A 17580-nucleotide genomic window follows, 5' to 3' on the forward strand; every position below is an offset into this window, starting at 1 on the left:
AAAGTAGGCTCACCAAAACCAGTATAATCTCAAGCTTAAAATTCATGGCCTGTACATCAGACCAGTGCTTCTCAAACTATCTGATGTGATGTACTGGCAGTTTTTTTCCCAGTATGCCAGGCACCAGTAATATTTCTTAGTAATATTAATTTATACCAGAAACAATATATATAATGAATATAATAAAAGCTGACAATTTTTTTTATCTTATATTTATTTTGTAAACAAATAATACAATATTACATAAGCATTTTATAACGTTTCTTTCTTTTCTATAAATTCGCCGCATACTGGCAGCTGATGGCTTGCGGACCACTTTGAGTAGCACAGTATCAGACCATGGTTGTTGAAGAGAACGTGCTGAGGCCCTTGTCCTGCAGTGGACTGAACATGGGCAACCCAATCGAATGTTTCTCTCGAACCTTTGCAAATCAATACATACAAGAAAGACACAAACAGGAAGGAAATTCCAGAGGGCCAACATTCTGGGAAGGAAGGACTAGGCATAAGGATTGTTGCAAAACCAGGGGTGGTGGGGGTGGTGATAGTGGAAACAACATGAGTGATAAGAGGAGGAGAAGAGATGAGTAAGACGAAGATGTTTGAGTGGAGGTGGTGTAAACCCAGCCACATGTGAAGAACAGAGGTCATATACAGAAAATTGTTCATATTTTCATTATGTATGTGTATTTGTATATATGTATAAATGTATGTGTATATGTATATATGTGAAGGCGCATGGCTCAGTGGTTAGAGCGTTGAGCTTACGATCGTGAGGTTGTGAGTTCGAATCCCGGACCAGGCGGCGTGTTGTGTTCTTGAGCAAGACACTTTATTTCTCGTTGCTCCAGTTCACTCAGCTGTAGAAATAAGTTGCAACGTCACAGGTGCCAAGCTGTATCTGCTGTTGCCTTTCCCTTGGATAACACTGGTGGCATGGAGAGGGGAGGCCGGTATGCATGGGTGATTGCTGGTCTTCCATAAACAGCCTTACCTGGACTTGTGCCTGGGAGGGTAACTTTCTAGGTGCAATCCCACGGTCAGTCATGACCGAAGGGGGTCTCAATATGTATATATGTTGAGGATGCTGATGATGAGGAAGAGGAAGATATATATTTGTCATCATCATCATCACCATCATCATTTCACATTCATCTTCCATGTTGGGATTGATTGGATAGTTCAATAGGATCTGATAAATAAGGGGCCCGCATCAAGCTCCAACGTCTGCTTTGGTGAGATTTCAGTGGTTGGATGCTTTTCCTAATTCTAACCATTTTAAGAGTGTACTGATGTTTTTTCATGCCACCAGCACTAGTGGGGTCACCAGGCAGCTCACAAAACAGAAAAAGCCCCATCAACTGAGTTGGAGTATAGAAGAGAGGAAAGAAGCTTTATGCCAGGTGTTGAGAAGTTCAAGTATGATAGAACGACAGGAATAGATGTCTTGCTGTGGTGGACATATAAGGCTACCCTGCGTTAGGTAACGGTGGGTAGGAGTATATATTTCTGGTTGATGTTCATACCATTTTCTTCTTACTTCAAATCCTTTTTTGCTGTAATATGTCCCAGTGGGTAATTGTTCAGTTTAGGGATATTAAAAAAGTAAATAAAAACTAAGGGGGAGATAACTAGTAAAGGGACATAAATAAGTTAAACAACATAAATACTGTAGTAAGGTAATATGGCGTATTGTAAATTTTGCACGTGTATAAATTCATAATTAGTTGATGCCGTGCAAACTGCTGAAGAATCTTGCCTTGGGATTTAGCATATTGGGTGATATTCCAAGATCCCTCCAAGATTGATTCACAGTTGAGGATTTTAATTTCAGGAATGATGAATTGTAGTCCTACTGGTCTTCCACGTGTCATTCTGATAAATTCTAAAGTAAATAATATCCAGTATTTATGTTGTCAGTTGACTTATTTATGTCCCTTTACAATATACCCACTAAATTTTTATTTACTTTTTTAATATCCCTAAATTGAGCTATTACCGTCCCAGTGTAGTGCTTTGGTCATGTAGTCCTATCTGTGTCTATATTCCTTGTGCCAAAGAACTACAAGAACTTTTTATGTGCATAATGGATTCCTCTTTCTCATATCATACTCTGCTCTCTGCACTTTTCATGGATTTGTCTATTTTGGCTTAAATGATATTCATCCCCAACAACTGGCTTTGAGCAGCTATTATGAATCTTTCAGTTTCTTTCTTAAGGTCTGTTATTACTATTTTTAAGGTGGCAAGCTGGCAGAATTGTTAGCATGCTGGGCAAAATTTTTAGCGGTTGTTCGTCTGTCACTATGTTCTGAGTTCAAATTCTGCTGTGGTCGACTTTGCTTATCATTCTTTCGGGGTCGATTAAATAAGTACTAGTTACACATTGGGGTAGATGTGATTGACTTAATCCCTTCCCTCAGATTTGAGGCCTCGTGCTTCCAGTAGAAAGAATTATTATTATTAAGGTGGCAAGCTGGCAGTATTGTTAGCATGCTGGGTGAAATGCTTGGCAGTATTTCATCCGTCTTCACATTCTGAGTTCAAATTCTGCCAAGGTCGACTTTGCTTTTAACCTTTCAGGGTTGATAAAAATAAGTACCAGTGACACATTGGGCTTGATGTAATTGACCAGTCCCCTTCCCCTAAAATTTCAGGCCTTGTGCCCATAGTAGAAAGGATTATTATTATTATTATTATTATTATTATTATTATTATTATTATTATTATTATTATAAAGGCGGTAAGCTGGCAGATTTGTTAGAATGTCGGGCGAAATGCTTAATGGTATTTTGTCTGCCGTTACGTTCTGAGTTCAAATTCCACTGAGGTCGACTTTGCCTTTCATCCTTTCGAGGTCGATAAATTAAGTACCACTTACGCACTGGGGTCGATGTAATTAACTTAATCCGTTTGTCTGTCCTTGTTTGTCCTCTCTATCAATCGTCTGGAAGCTGTTCAGCGACGTGCAACCAAAAGAATACCCTCCATCAGGCATTTGCCATATCCTGAACGCCTTACTTCCCTGGGCATGGACACATTGAAACTCCGACGTCTGGCAGCTGACTTGGCAGACACCCATAAAATTATCAACGATCACACAAACAATAACTCTGAGCACCTCTTCAACTCCACCCATCTAAAACCCGTGGACATATTTACAAAGTAAGAAAAACAGCACAGCTCCCATTACTTCAGGAAACATTTTTTCACGCTGAGAGTTGCTGAAGCGTGGAACAAACTGCCGGTATCGGTTGTTAGTTGTTGGAGCACTGCATCCTTCAAGACTTCCATGCTTCCTGAGATTCGCCAACACTACACTTGATTTTCTCCCCTCCATACACACACAAGCATGTTCACTTTCCAGACATTTCTACATTACTGCATGTACTTTATATGCACTTTCTGACAAGTTGTGGTGCACCTGAGCACTGTATACAATAATTTCATTATTTTATTATTATTTATAAAGAAATAGGTATTTTGTCTGTTGCTGCGTTCTGAGTTCAAATTCCACCGAGGTCAACTTTGCCTTTTATCCTTCTGGGCTTGATAAATCATGTACCAGTTGAGTACTGGGATCGATGTAATCAACTATCCCCTTCCGACCAAATTTCAGGACTTGTGCCTATAGTAGAAAAGATGTATACAGTTCGCACAATCATTAGCATCCTGAGTAAAATGTTTAGTGGTATGTTGTCTGTCATTACATTTTGAGTTCAAATGGTTTCAAAGAGTTCAAAGAAAGGATTATTATTATTATTATTATTATTATTGTTATTATTATTTTAATGTTCACTTTTCCATGCTTTCATGTGTCAGACAGAGTTTACTTAGGCAGATTTTCTATGGTCAAATGCCCTTCCTGTCACTAATCCTTACCTGTTCCAAAGAAGGTAATATTCCTCCATGGCCAGAGATGATTTCACAGAATATTAGAAGCAAAAGACACTGCTTGTGTAACAATGACATTCATTTACATTGATCACACAACATTAAGGCGAGAGACAAGGAGACAAATATATACACACTCACATTCACACACATATGCACTTGTACATATGACAAACTTCTTTTAGCTTCTGTCAACCAAATCCACTCTCAAGATTTTGGCCTGGCCAGGGTTATGGTAGTTCTACACCTACCCTGGGCGCTATGCAATGGGACTGAACTCCAAACCATATAGTTCAGAAGCAAACTTCTTAACCACACAGCTACAATTGCACTTATCATACTGAATAAATAATAAATACTGTCAACCTTTCATTTTTATGCCTCACAATTTAAATATTCTGCTAATTTGCTTTTATTCATCTTTACAGTATGCAGCACTCAATTTCAATTCCCTAGCATTGATTTCTCTTTTAATTCATTCACATTACTCAACCTGTCCCAACTGCACCTCTACCTCTACACAGCCCTTGCTTTTCTCTAAAAGCATTTCTTAACATCACTCATCCACAACATTTCTCTTTCTTCAATCATAGTTATAAATTACCAACTCCAGTCATTACTAAAAGTTTTTTGTTCTTTAAATTGTGACTTATGTGTATATTCGTCTTCAACATTCAGCTACTTCACTTCTCTTTGCAGATTGTGAACACACAGACACCACACTAGTGATGCCACTTGCTAGAAACAGTAGTTATGAAAAAATCAAGAAATACATGCAGAGTGTCTTATGAAACAAGATCATCTATGATTTTCTTAACATTTCATTGTCCCAGATATTTCACATCCTGCAGTCATTGTTACAAGAAAAAATTCTACTGATAATAAAAACATTTCCCTTTTATCACAGCTTTTGGACAAATGAATTGTAAATAAAATTCTATTTTCTTTTCTTTTACTAAATCTAATTTTTATTGTCATTCTTCTACTTTCTGTTAGATTCTGCACCATTTACCTTTTCTTTTGGATAGCAAATCTACAGATAGGCCTCTGTCAAAGTTCAGAAAACTATCTACATAATCCACATGTGACACCATTGTGTTTTCTCACAACATTATGTCATATATTCATTTATTCAATAACAATACACATAGATGTCCACAGATTTTTTCCCATCATTATTGGAATAATTTCAGTCTTTTCTGCTACCTTTGAAATACACCACATCAAGCTTCACCTTTAACACCATCTTTAAATTCACATTGTCTACACTACTCTCCATATTCATATCTCTGCATTCTCCTGCATACATACATTGTACTCTATATATTATAAGTGTAGGCATGGCTGTGTTTATGAATCTAGCTTTGCAACTACATGGTTTTGGGTTTAGTAAGTGTCTTAATAAGTATCTTCTACAATAGCCCTTATATCAGTGGTGAATTTGGTAATTCAGAAACTGTGAGGTAGCCGTTGCATATATATTGTAAACAAACTTATAAGCACCATGTGTCTTGGTGTTCTACAGAAAATAAAGGAAATCATGAATGCAAGAAGGCTGTGAAAACAGCTTAGAAAATTGGGTAAATACACTTTAGAAGATGGAAAAAAGATCTGACTCCTTGTGGAGGCTTTCTGGCCACTTTTTTCATTCTTCTAAAGGATTTTTACTTGATTATTTCTGCTGTCTTCACAGCCTTCTTCCATTCCATACAGAGAGAGAGAGAGAGAGAGAGATGAGAGAGAGAGAGAGGAGAGATGAGGAGAGGAGCTGAGAGAGAGAGAGCGGAGAAGGAGAGAGGAGAGCGAGATGAAGAGAGGAGGAGAGAGAGAGAGAGAGAGAGGAGGGAGAGAGAGAGAGAAATTCAGTCATTAAACAATTACTTCAGCTCTTCAAAATATTGTTTTCATCATTATGTATACACACAGACATGAACATGTATACACACAAACATGCATATGTATATAAAATATACACACTTGAAAGTTTTCATCAAAACACAATTTGATTTTATTTCTTAAGATTTATTAAATGAGACACTTTTTTCTTAAAGAAACAAATAAATAAATCTGTCAAGAAAATTAATTATATAAAAAATTAATACTTTTATTTTGAAGTTTTACATTAAAAAATTGTGTTTGTATGTGTGTGTGTGCATGTGGGAATGTATGTCTACATGTATGTATGTCATCTTCATTGTTTGACATCCGCCTTCCATGATGGCATGGGTTGGACGGTTATATGTGTTTGTGTGTGTGTGTATATATATATATATATATATGCATACACAAATGTATATACATACACATACATATATTAATATGTGTGTGTATGCATGTATGTATGTATGTAGATATATATATGTGTGTGTGTGTGTTTGTGTGTGTATATATATACTTACACATGCACATCTTTGTGTGTGAATGTATGTATATGAATGCATATATATATATATACATATACATACACACACACACACGCACACACACACACACACCACACACACACACACACACACACACACCACACACACACACACACCACACACACACACACACACACACACACCAACACATATATATATATATATATATATATATGTATGTTTGTATATGGGAATGTATGTATGTATATGGGAATGTCGAGGTAAATTTCAGATTTTTGTTACAAAGTAGTAGTACTTCAAGAAAAAAAATTCCATCATTTCTACTCTTTGTTCTTATGAAAATTTCCTTATTTCTTCCAACCTAACACGCTGCCTTCTTAATCCAAGAAAGTTAAAAAAAAAAAAGACACAAACGAACAGAAAACAAGTACAAAAAAAAACAACAAAATTTCAAAAATAAAAACTAGGACTCCATCGATTAGTCACAATCAATCAGGTAAGCGTGGTTACAAATTTTAAGGTCAGAATCGAATCGTGTTCCAGCGGGGCAATTCATCAATATTGGTCTGAAATCATAGTTATCAGCTGGAACACAGATGTAGAAATGTTCACATGATTTGGGGGCTGCAAACAGTCCCAGTGCTTTACATTCAAACTGGATTTTCTCTGGGTTAAATAATACAAGTAAATCGATTGGTTGTTTGTTGATAAATTCGCAGATTTTATAGTTTGGTAGATTGGCACATTGGTAAATTGGTAGTTTGATAAATTTGGTAAGTTTTGGTAGATTGTTTCAATCAAATAGCATGGTATATGTGGTAAAAAATAAAGAAAATAAGGAGGAAAATGATTAAAAAATAAAGAATGCAAACATTCAAAATATTAATACAAATACGAACAATATTATCATCATTATTAGGTTGACTTTGCCTTTCGATAAAATAAGTACCAGTTGAATGCTGGGGGCCATTTTTATTGATTTTTATTGACTCATCCCCTCCCCCAACATTGCTGCCTTTGTGGCAAAATTTGAAACCATTATTATTATTATTATTATTATTATTATTATTATTATTATAATGACTACTGGTGAGTTTGGTAGAATTGTTAGTGCACTGGACAAAATGCTAAGCACCATTTTTTCTGGTTCCTTACATACTGAAAATACCTCAAGAGACTACTTTATTTTTTCAACCAATAGCTATCAACCTCCTCAACTGGGCTACTTCTAGGAATAAAAGTTATGATTAATGCCAAGCCATGAGCTCTAGAATTTTTTGCTCCTTTCCTATCCAGTTTCAAAGGTCATGGATATTACCCTCTGTCTTTTGATTAACTCATTAAAAAAATACAGGAAGTTCCTTACCTTTTACAGATATTGGTGGCTTACCGCCAGCTCTGGAAGATGGACCATCATCATAATCGGAAGCCACTGACAGTATCTTATATACTGCAGATATCAGTGGATATTTTTCCTCTCCACAATGACCACTGAAGTCATCCATCTCCACTGACCACAAGAACGCTCCAGCCAAGTCTCTTTTAACAATATTGTCTGCCTGTAAAAGAAAAATAATATATTTTCTTGTATATATATTTACATATATACATATACATATATATATATATATATATATATATATATGTACACATATATGTGTATACATAAACACATGCACACACACATACATGTTTGTATATTTGTATATATATATATATATAATTAAAAATGAGGGTGTCTAAAAGACACCAACATGCCGAAGTAGCAGTCGAAACTCTGACTATAAAACCACGTTAAATGTTCATATCGCACCATGGGGTAAAGCGGAGGGACAAAACATACAAGCAAAAATTATTGAATAATTCAAGATCCAAGGATTTCTGGTTCTGCTTTAGATAAGCTTTACCGTCATCAATTGAATATATCAAGGGTACATAAATACAGATATATATATGCACAGCAAACGATATACTTACATACACGAGCGTCGTACATACATACATATGCACGTATGGACACAGCCAGTTTGAATCGCCCGCCAAATCACCGCATAAGTACGACATGGTTAAAATAAGCACCGCAGTGAATATAATAACGAATTATATAAATTTATATATGAGGATAATATCGATATTTAAGTGTCGAAATTATCAAGTGGCCAGCATGAAAGAAATACCTTACAAAGGTAAAAAAATTTTTAACAATTAAAAATGAGGGTGTCTAAAAGACACTTATGTCGTACTTATGCGGTGATTTGGCGGGTGATTCAAACTGGCTGTGTCCATACGTGCATATGTATGTATGTACGACGCTCGTGTATGTAAGTATATCGTTTGCTGTGCATATATATATCTGTATTTATGTACCCTTGATATATTCAATTGATGACGGTAAAGCTTATCTAAAGCAGAACCAGAAATCCTTGGATCTTGAATTATTCAATAATTTTTGCTTGTATGTTTTGTCCCTCCGCTTTACCCCATGGTGCGATATGAACATTTAACGTGGTTTTATAGTCAGAGTTTCGACTGCTACTTCGGCATGTTGGTGTCTTTTAGACACCCTCATTTTTAATTGTTAAAAATTTTTTTACCTTTGTAAGGTATTTCTTTCATGCTGGCCACTTGATAATTTCGACACTTAAATATCGATATTATCCTCATATATAAATTTATATATATATATATATATATATACAAATATACATACATATATAACTATACACAATAAACGACGATGATGATGATGATGATGATGATTACATATATATATTCTTGTCCCATTTTCGTATTTTTTATATATAAAAAAAATATAGCAGCATACATACACTTTGGTCTCTCTCTCTCTCTCTCTATATATATATATATATATATATATATAGATTCTTTTACTTGTTTCAGTCATTTGACTGCAGCCATGTATACATATATATATATATTTATGTTCTCTTTATTTAAAAATTTCAGATGGAGGTCATTTGCATACTTAGTTAATATATTTAACTAAAGCTGGTGCCAAAAATTTTTCCAAAAGATCCAAATTTAAAAATTGTTGAAGTAAAATATTTCAACAAATGACTGAAAAACTCAAATAGGAAAAATATTTTCACCACCACCACCACCCCTGCTACATATATTTTAAATCTGGATTTACCTCCAAACACAGACACACAGGCAGATACATGCACCACACCACATACATATAATGATGATGAAGATGATGATGATGATGGTGGTGACAATGGTTGTGATGGTAGAGATTATTAGGATAATGTTGCTATTGATTGTGATGATGATGATGTTGATGATAATAATGATGATGATGATGGTGATGTTAATAATGATAGTTGTGGCATCCGTTTTTATGATGTTCTTGATGGTGATGATGATGATGATGATAATGATGAAGATGAGAAGGATATCAATAACAATGTTGATAAGGGTAGTAGTGATTGTCAGGATGATGTTTCTGTTATTGATGTTGATGGTGGTGGTGGTGGAAGTGCTGTTGATGATAATGTTGATGATGATGATGATGAAAATGACAACCTACCTTTAGAGCAATACTGTCTGGATTCTCAAAGCCAACCCATTCTCCATTGCCATGAGCAAATGGTACCTTCTGGCTGTCAATCCATTCCACTGTCCAGTCCTCCAGCTGAATTTTCTCACAGATCTGCAAATTAAATATGAGATTTCTTAATGGTTCTCATGCAATCTTGTATAAACTTTACACACACACACTTATGCATGCATGCACGCGCACGTGCACACACACAAACACACACTGATGGCCTTTTCCACACACACACACACACACACACACATTCATGGCCTTTTCACATTTTCTATGGTAAGTATTCAGAGCTAAAACACTGACACATTTTTCCTGTCAGAGTAACAAACATAGAGGTCCTCTTGGTGGTCACTCAAACCGTTAAAAATAGCAGCAAAATCTCCAAAACTCACACTCAACAAATCTTAAAAATGGATTTGCACAATGGATAATGTAGTCCTAGATATACAATGGATAATGTAGTCCTAGATATACAATGGATAATGTAGTCCTAGATATACAAATAGCTGTTTATGTCTTTGAGCATAGATTTGCTTAATCAAACTTGGTATAGGACCAAAGAATTACAACAATATGGTATTTGTTCTCTCATCCTCTAACCACTAAATCTGCAGTTGATAAGGTAAACTAATCTAAGGGAGTGAGCTGGCAGAAAAGTTAGCACGATGGACAAAACGTTTAATAGCATTTATTTTAGCTCTTTATGTTCTGAGTTCAAATACTATCGAAGTCGGCTTTTCCTTTCATTCTTTCAGTGTTGATCAAATAAGTACCAGTTGAGGACTGGGGATCAATGTTAACTACTTTCCCTATTCCCCTTAAAATTACTGGCTTTTCGCCAGAATTAGAAACCATTAAAGGCAGTGAGCTGGCGGAATTGTTAGCATGCCAGTAAAAAATGCTGAGGAGCATTTCATCCAGCTTTACATTCTGAGTTCATAGGTGTCGGAGTGGCTGTGTGGTAAGTAGCTTGCTTACGAACCACATGGTTCCGGGTTCAGTCCCACTATGGGGCACCTTGGGCAAGTGTCTTCTACTATAGCCTAGGGCCGACCAAAGCCTTGTGAGTGGATTTGGTCGATGGAAACTGAAAGAAGCCCGTCGTATATATGTATATACATATGTGTGTTTGTGTGTCTGTGTTTGTTCCCCCAACATTGCTTGACAACTGATGCTGGTGTGTTTACATCCCCATAACTTAGCGGTTCGGCAAAAGAGACAGATAAAATAAGTACTAGGCTTACAAAGAATAAATCCTGGGGTCGATTTTCTCGACTAAAGGCGGTGCTCCAGCATGGCCACAGTCAAATGACTCAAACAAGTAAAAGAGTAAAGGAGTATCCCCCTGGGGTCAATTATGCCCTTTATCCTTTCAGGACAATAAAATAAGTACCAGTGGAGCACTGGGCTCACTGGCTCAGGGACAAAATTTGCTTAGGAGTGCAAACCCTGTTTCAACATTTTTACAGAGTTTTATTGTTTTTTTTCCTTATTTATTTTTGTTCATTGTTCTTTGAGAAGAAACCTAACTTCAAGCTACTTTTTACAGATCATTTTTCACACAGTTTTCTAAACTTGAGAAAAGTAAGTAGGGATACAAATTTTGAGTTGAACCCCACAAAAATTTTGGGAGGTGCACATGCACCCTCTGTTCCTGGACTCACGACTGGATTCGATGGTGCTGAGTTGATCCTACTTGCAAAATTTCAGATCTTGTGCCTATACTAAAAAGCGATATGGTAAAATTATCTGAAATATGCTACATGAGTTACCTCCCCTCTATTAATAATATGCCGGTGAAACAAACTCTTACTAGTTTCATTCATTTGACTGCGGCCATGCTGAAGCACCGCCTTTAGTCGAAGAAATCCTAGTACTTATTCTATCGGTCTCTTTTGCCGAACCGCTAAGTTACGGGTACGTAAACACACCAGCATCGGTTGTCAAGCGATGTTGAGGTGTGGGGGGGGGGACATCACAGACACACAAACACACATATGTATATATATACATATACATAAGCTGGCAGAAACGTTAGCAGGCCGGGCGAAATGCGTAGCCGTATTTCGTCTGTCGTTACGTCGTGAGTTCAAATTCCGCCGAGGTCGACTTTGCCTTTCATCCTTTCGGGGTCGATAAATTAAGTACCAGTTACGCACTGGGTCGATGTAATCGACTTAATCCGTTTGTCTGTCCTTGTTTGTCCCCTCTATGTTTAACCCCTTGTGGGCAATAAAGAAATATATACATATATATATAACGGGCTTCTTTCAGTTTCCGTCGACCAAATCCTCTCACAAGGCTTTGGCCGGCCCGAGGCTAATGTAAAAGACACTTGCCCAAGGTGCCACGCAACCATGTGGTTGGTAAGCAAGCTACTTACTACACAGCCACTCCTGCGCCTATAACTGCATTATTCAATTAAACTTCTTAAAGGCGTCATGTGTGTTTATTTAGCAGCTATTTCATGCAAAAGTCAACTAACGCATGTAAAATTATTCCTGCAGCCAAACGAATACCCGCCGTCAGGCATCTACTACACATTGAACGTCTTGCTTCCCTGGGCATGAACACATTAAAGCTCCGATGTCTGACAACTGACTTGGCAGGCATCCACTAGATTATCCGGTACTACTCGAGAACAGTGGTCCCGGTGCGCGCACTCGCGTACTCGCGTATCCGCGCTAGCTAGTCATGACTAGTCGATCCTTACTTTGTGTTTTTGTGTTTTATTTACTTTGTTTAACAAAAATTATTTAGTTTGTGTAAAAAAAAATTATTCATTTTGTGTTTTATTTACTTTGCTAGGTAGTCGTTCTAGGATCGACTAGTCACGACTAGCTAGCGCGGATACGCGAGTGCGCGCACCGGGACCACTGTTCTTAAGTAGTACCAGGTTATCTACCATCTTTTCAACAACAACAACCTTGGGCACCTTTTTGAATTCCATGTGTTTAACACTCGAGGTCATGCTTACAAAATCAAAAGAGCAACACAGAACCCATGGCTTTCGGTAACACTTTTTCACGCTCAGAATTGCTGAAGCATGGAGTAAACTACCTGCATCACTTATTAGCTGTTCAGACACTGCATTCTTCAAAACTCCCATACTCCCTGAGATCCGCCAACAGTCCACCTAATGCGCCCCACACTTTTTTCTTAACGACTCCTTCACTCTTCACTTTAGTTGTGTTCTCTCGTTCACTCATGTCCGGCTTGATACTATGGAAACAGACGTGAATGTGTCTGTGGCCTGCGATTGGTTAAAATTACCAAAAATTTTCAAACTTTAATAGCTAATAGCTCTTTATCCATTGATTTATCGCGAAGATGGTTTTCATGGCACTGATTAGCCTATAAAAGTGTATCATTACACTGAATATGAATCCAATTCGAACGGAAATTGAAACTGGCAGGATGAAAGGCAAAGTCAACCTCGGCGGAATTTGAACTCAGAACGTAAAGACAGACGAAATACCTATTTCTTTACTACCCACAAGGGGCTAAACACAGAGAGGACAAACAAGGACAGATAAACGGATTAAGTCGATTTTGGCGGCGAGCTGGCAGAAACGTTAGCACGCCGGGCGAAATGCGTAGCCGTATTTCGTCTGCCGTTACGTTCTGAGTTCAAATTCCGCTGAGGTCGACTTTGCCTTTCATCCTTGCGGGGTCGATTAAATAAGTACCAGTTACGCACTGGGGTCGATGTAATCGACTTAATCCGTTTGTCTGTCCTTGTTTGTCCCCTTTGTGTTTGTCCCCTTGTGGGTAGTAAAGAAATAACAAACGGATTAAGTCGATTACATCGACCCCAGAGCGTAACTGGTACTTAATTTATCGACCCCGAAAGGATGAAAGGCAAAGTCGACCTCGGCAGAATTTGAACTCAGAACGTAACGTCAGACGAAATACTTATTTCTTTACTACTCACAAGGGGCTAAACACAGAGGGGACAAACAAGGACAGACAAACGGATTAAGTCGATTACATCGACTCCAGTGCGTAACTGGTACTTATTTAATCGACCCCGAAAGGATGAAAGGCAAAGTCGACCTCGGCGGAATTTGAACTCAGAACGTAACGGCAGACGAAATACCGCTAAGCATTTCGCCCAGCGTGCTAACGATTCTGCCAGCTCACCGCCTCGAGTTACTGGAAATATAGAAAGATAAAATGAAATATATAAAGCAATAAACATATGAGATCTTACCTCATAAAACGATAGGATTCCCTGTTCTCCGGTGTACTTGCCCTTTTCAGCGCCCCCATCTGCTGGTGCATGAACGCCTGTCAAATCTGGATCTTTTAATTTGAAAGTCAGCCCATAAGTTGGAAGTCCGACAATGAGTTTTTCCTTAGGGATGCCCTGAGATAACCAATAGTCAATTGACCATTGCTGCATGGGAGAAAAAAAACAAGACAACGGTAAAAAAAGAAGGATGTTTAGTTGCTACTTTTAGCGGGACGAGAAATCGTTCCCGTTGTAGTAGCAATAGAAGTAGAAGAAGATGAAGTATTCGTATTAGTAGTAGTAGTAGTAGCTGTCTAGTCCCGGCCAACCCTAACAGTGCCTCTGAGAGAAAATGACAAAGCAGTAGAAGGCTGCTCTAGGGCCCCGAAGGATGGGTTCTCCCTAAATCTAAGGAGCTATGAGTTTTTAAAAAAAAATTTAAGAGAGGACACCTCTATTGGTTCTCTGAGTTCCGGACGAATACAGATACTGACTGAGCTCTACTACAGCTTATAAGTCCTGACCTTAACAAAGCTGTGCGACTTGTTCGACCGTCCTCTTGTCCGTTACCATTACATATCTTCTTCATGTTTTGTGTAATCAAGTACCGAGTACGGCAAGTTGGCATGGTTCTTTGTACTCTGGTATCAAATCCAACCAAAGTCAACTTGACCTTTAGTTTTTTTTTGTTTTTTTTTAGGTTTATAGATAAAGTACCAGTGAACTTGTGGAATCGTTGGAACACGAGGTATCTTGTGGTGCTGTATCTGTTCCTACTTAATGCATTTTGAGCTAAAATTCCGCTTTCCTATAATCGCTTTCCGATATTTTCCTGTTTATACTTATATACATTACGGTGGGAAATATGTCCTCCGGGACACAGCTCACAATAAAAAGTATCTATTGTCAAATGGAATTATCAATTGAAACAACATCTTAGTCGCAATAGGACATGCGGATCTTGCTTCACAAAGTGGGACATACGTTAGAACAAACATTCCTTCCTTTACCACCAAATCATTGTGCTTTAAGGCAGCGGTTACCAACCTTATTTTTGCTCCACGGACTGGTTTCGTGCAAGACAAGTTTCCCACGGACCGCGGATGAGTCGCATAACAAGAGGAAGAGCACTATTGAGGAATGGAGCGCATATTATTAAATGATTACGATAAATGATCATTCACTCCGACTGTCAAATAGATGCCATTGGCAATTGTACAACAAAACCGGACCAGTCTTTAATGCTGGTAGGTTGCGATAGCCAACCCTATCGATTGCTTTAGAATGATATAGATTGATTAACGTCGTACCAGATGTACACATACACACACGCACCCCCACACACTCACGGATGACTTGTGTGAAACATATTGGGCTGTCGTGTAGGTGAAGAATTTTCTCCCGGGACTATTTCTGCAACGAAAGGTCTTCACATGTCCGAGTGTACTAGAACGTATTAAGTATGATTTTACACGAATATATTCTATTCAATTCTCTTTGTGCGACTTTACGTACGTACGTACATACATACATACATACATACATACATACATACATACATACATACATACATACATACATACATACATACATACATACATACATACATACATACGGGCTATGAAACACACTGTCTAAATACCAATCTTGAGAAATTAAGCTTTTCAAAACCAGAAAGGAGAAAGCTAATTCGAAGTCTACAGATCCAAGCCATCTCTGGAACTGTAAAAATCTAAAACTTTCCAGAAGTTTATCATTTATGAGCATGTCTAGATATGCAACTATATGCATGAGAATACATACATAAAACAAAACACATAAATCTGCACACATACATACATACATACATACATACATACATACATACATACATACATACATACATACATACATACATACATACATATCCTGTTGATGTTGAAATTCCAATGAAGGAGCGTGGGATCTAGGTTAGAAACCGACTCTTCCTCTATTGGCAAGAAATCTTGAAATAAAACTGAATAACGACATACATGCATAAAATAAGTGAAGAGTATAGGCGTAGGAAGAACCATGTGCTTACCAACCACATGGTTCCGGGTTCAGTCCCACAGTGTGGCACCTTGGGCAAGTGTCTTCTACTATAACCTCGGGCCGACCAAAGCCTTGTGAGTGGATTTGGTTGACGGAAACTGAAAAAATGCCCGTCGTATATATGTCTGTTTGTGTGTCTGTGTTTGTCTCACCAACATCGCTTGACAAACGATGCTGGAGTGTTTACGTCCCCGTAACTAAGCGGGGAGAGACCGATAGAATAAGTACTAGGCTTACAAAGAATAAGTCCTGGGGTCGATTTGCTCGACAAAAGGCGGTGCTCCAGCATGGCTACAGTCAAATGACCGAAACAAGTAAAAGAGTAAAGAGTAAAGAGTAAAGAGTGCAGTTTGCTGTTTAACGTTTATTCTATGATTTACAAATGTTTTAATAAATTGAAGTAACCAATCACACATCGTGTCTATAGACATTCATGATAACAACGATTTAGTCATGCGATTTATTTAGTGTATATTATATTATAGCATTGGCAGTTCTTATTTCAGAACCGACTGAACGAAGTGATACAGAAAACCATTCGGCTGTTCGCTTAATTAAGAACCATTCGGCTTGAATTAAAATGGATGGTGCTAAATTTCGTAATGTCAGCCAGAAGACAGAAGTCGGTCGAATGTATTTGACTGATTAGTTAGAAACTAGTTGGTTGTAAGCAGATATAAGTCATCCAAGTCAAAGAGTCGGCTTGGAGACTGGCTGAATAATAACAAGTTGCATTTTTTAGCCGTCGTTTAGTGTCTGTGTTATGTCTTGGGAGAGTCATTACCTGTGAGAATTAAGAGGAAATATAAAAGGAGAAAGGGGTTCTCTACCCCGCATTTGACCAGGCTCCCGTGGTTTTCATGGGTTTTTCCACAAGTAACCTTTCGAAGCGCCTCCCCCTATTGGGAGTTTTAATTGTTACTTATTTTTTGTTGTCATCCTGCTTTTGTACTCGGACTTTTTCAAACGGACAAAACCCTTTGTAACTTTCGTCCTGTGTTTTGTCCCTTTATGTTTTAATTGATTTTTGTTAGCCCTATTGGCCAATAAACGAACGAGTTATTATTATTATTATTGACGTTATGACTCCCCGAAGACACGACAAAATTTGTTTCAACACACGAATTCATATCAAGAACCTTGCAAACCAAACACAAAAACTAAATACTGTGATTTGAATGCTAAGCGGTTTATTACCTCAATATAGTAAAGTACTCTTATATAGATAGACAGATAATGAAGGCTGGACGTAGTTACACATGGTATACAATAATATTTATTCACACATACATATCTAATAATGCACACATACAGGCGCGCACGAATTCAGAGTGTTTTTATCACAGCAAGTCCATAGATGTTATCTCAAGATAAATACTGGCCAATTGATAGGGTGTATACGTTACGTATGATATATA

General features: G+C 37.6%; 1 protein-coding gene across 1 annotated transcript in view; it reads right to left on the bottom strand.

The window, feature by feature from the left end:
* Nucleotides 1-6444: 6444 nt before the first annotated feature.
* The window catches only part of LOC115217596 (chitinase-like protein 3), a 29296-nt gene continuing 18160 nt past the window's right edge, over nucleotides 6445-17580 (bottom strand). The window contains exons 8-11 of the mRNA XM_036507005.1: nucleotides 14069-14254; nucleotides 9832-9954; nucleotides 7645-7837; nucleotides 6445-6944 (exon numbers count right to left, since the gene is read on the bottom strand). Of these exons, the coding sequence (XP_036362898.1) occupies nucleotides 6757-6944; nucleotides 7645-7837; nucleotides 9832-9954; nucleotides 14069-14254 (690 nt within the window). The 3' untranslated portion in view covers nucleotides 6445-6756. The remainder of the gene's footprint in view (nucleotides 6945-7644; nucleotides 7838-9831; nucleotides 9955-14068; nucleotides 14255-17580) is intronic.

Source organism: Octopus sinensis, linkage group LG11 (assembly GCF_006345805.1).
Source record: "Octopus sinensis linkage group LG11, ASM634580v1, whole genome shotgun sequence".
NCBI classification, from domain to species: domain Eukaryota; kingdom Metazoa; phylum Mollusca; class Cephalopoda; order Octopoda; family Octopodidae; genus Octopus; species Octopus sinensis.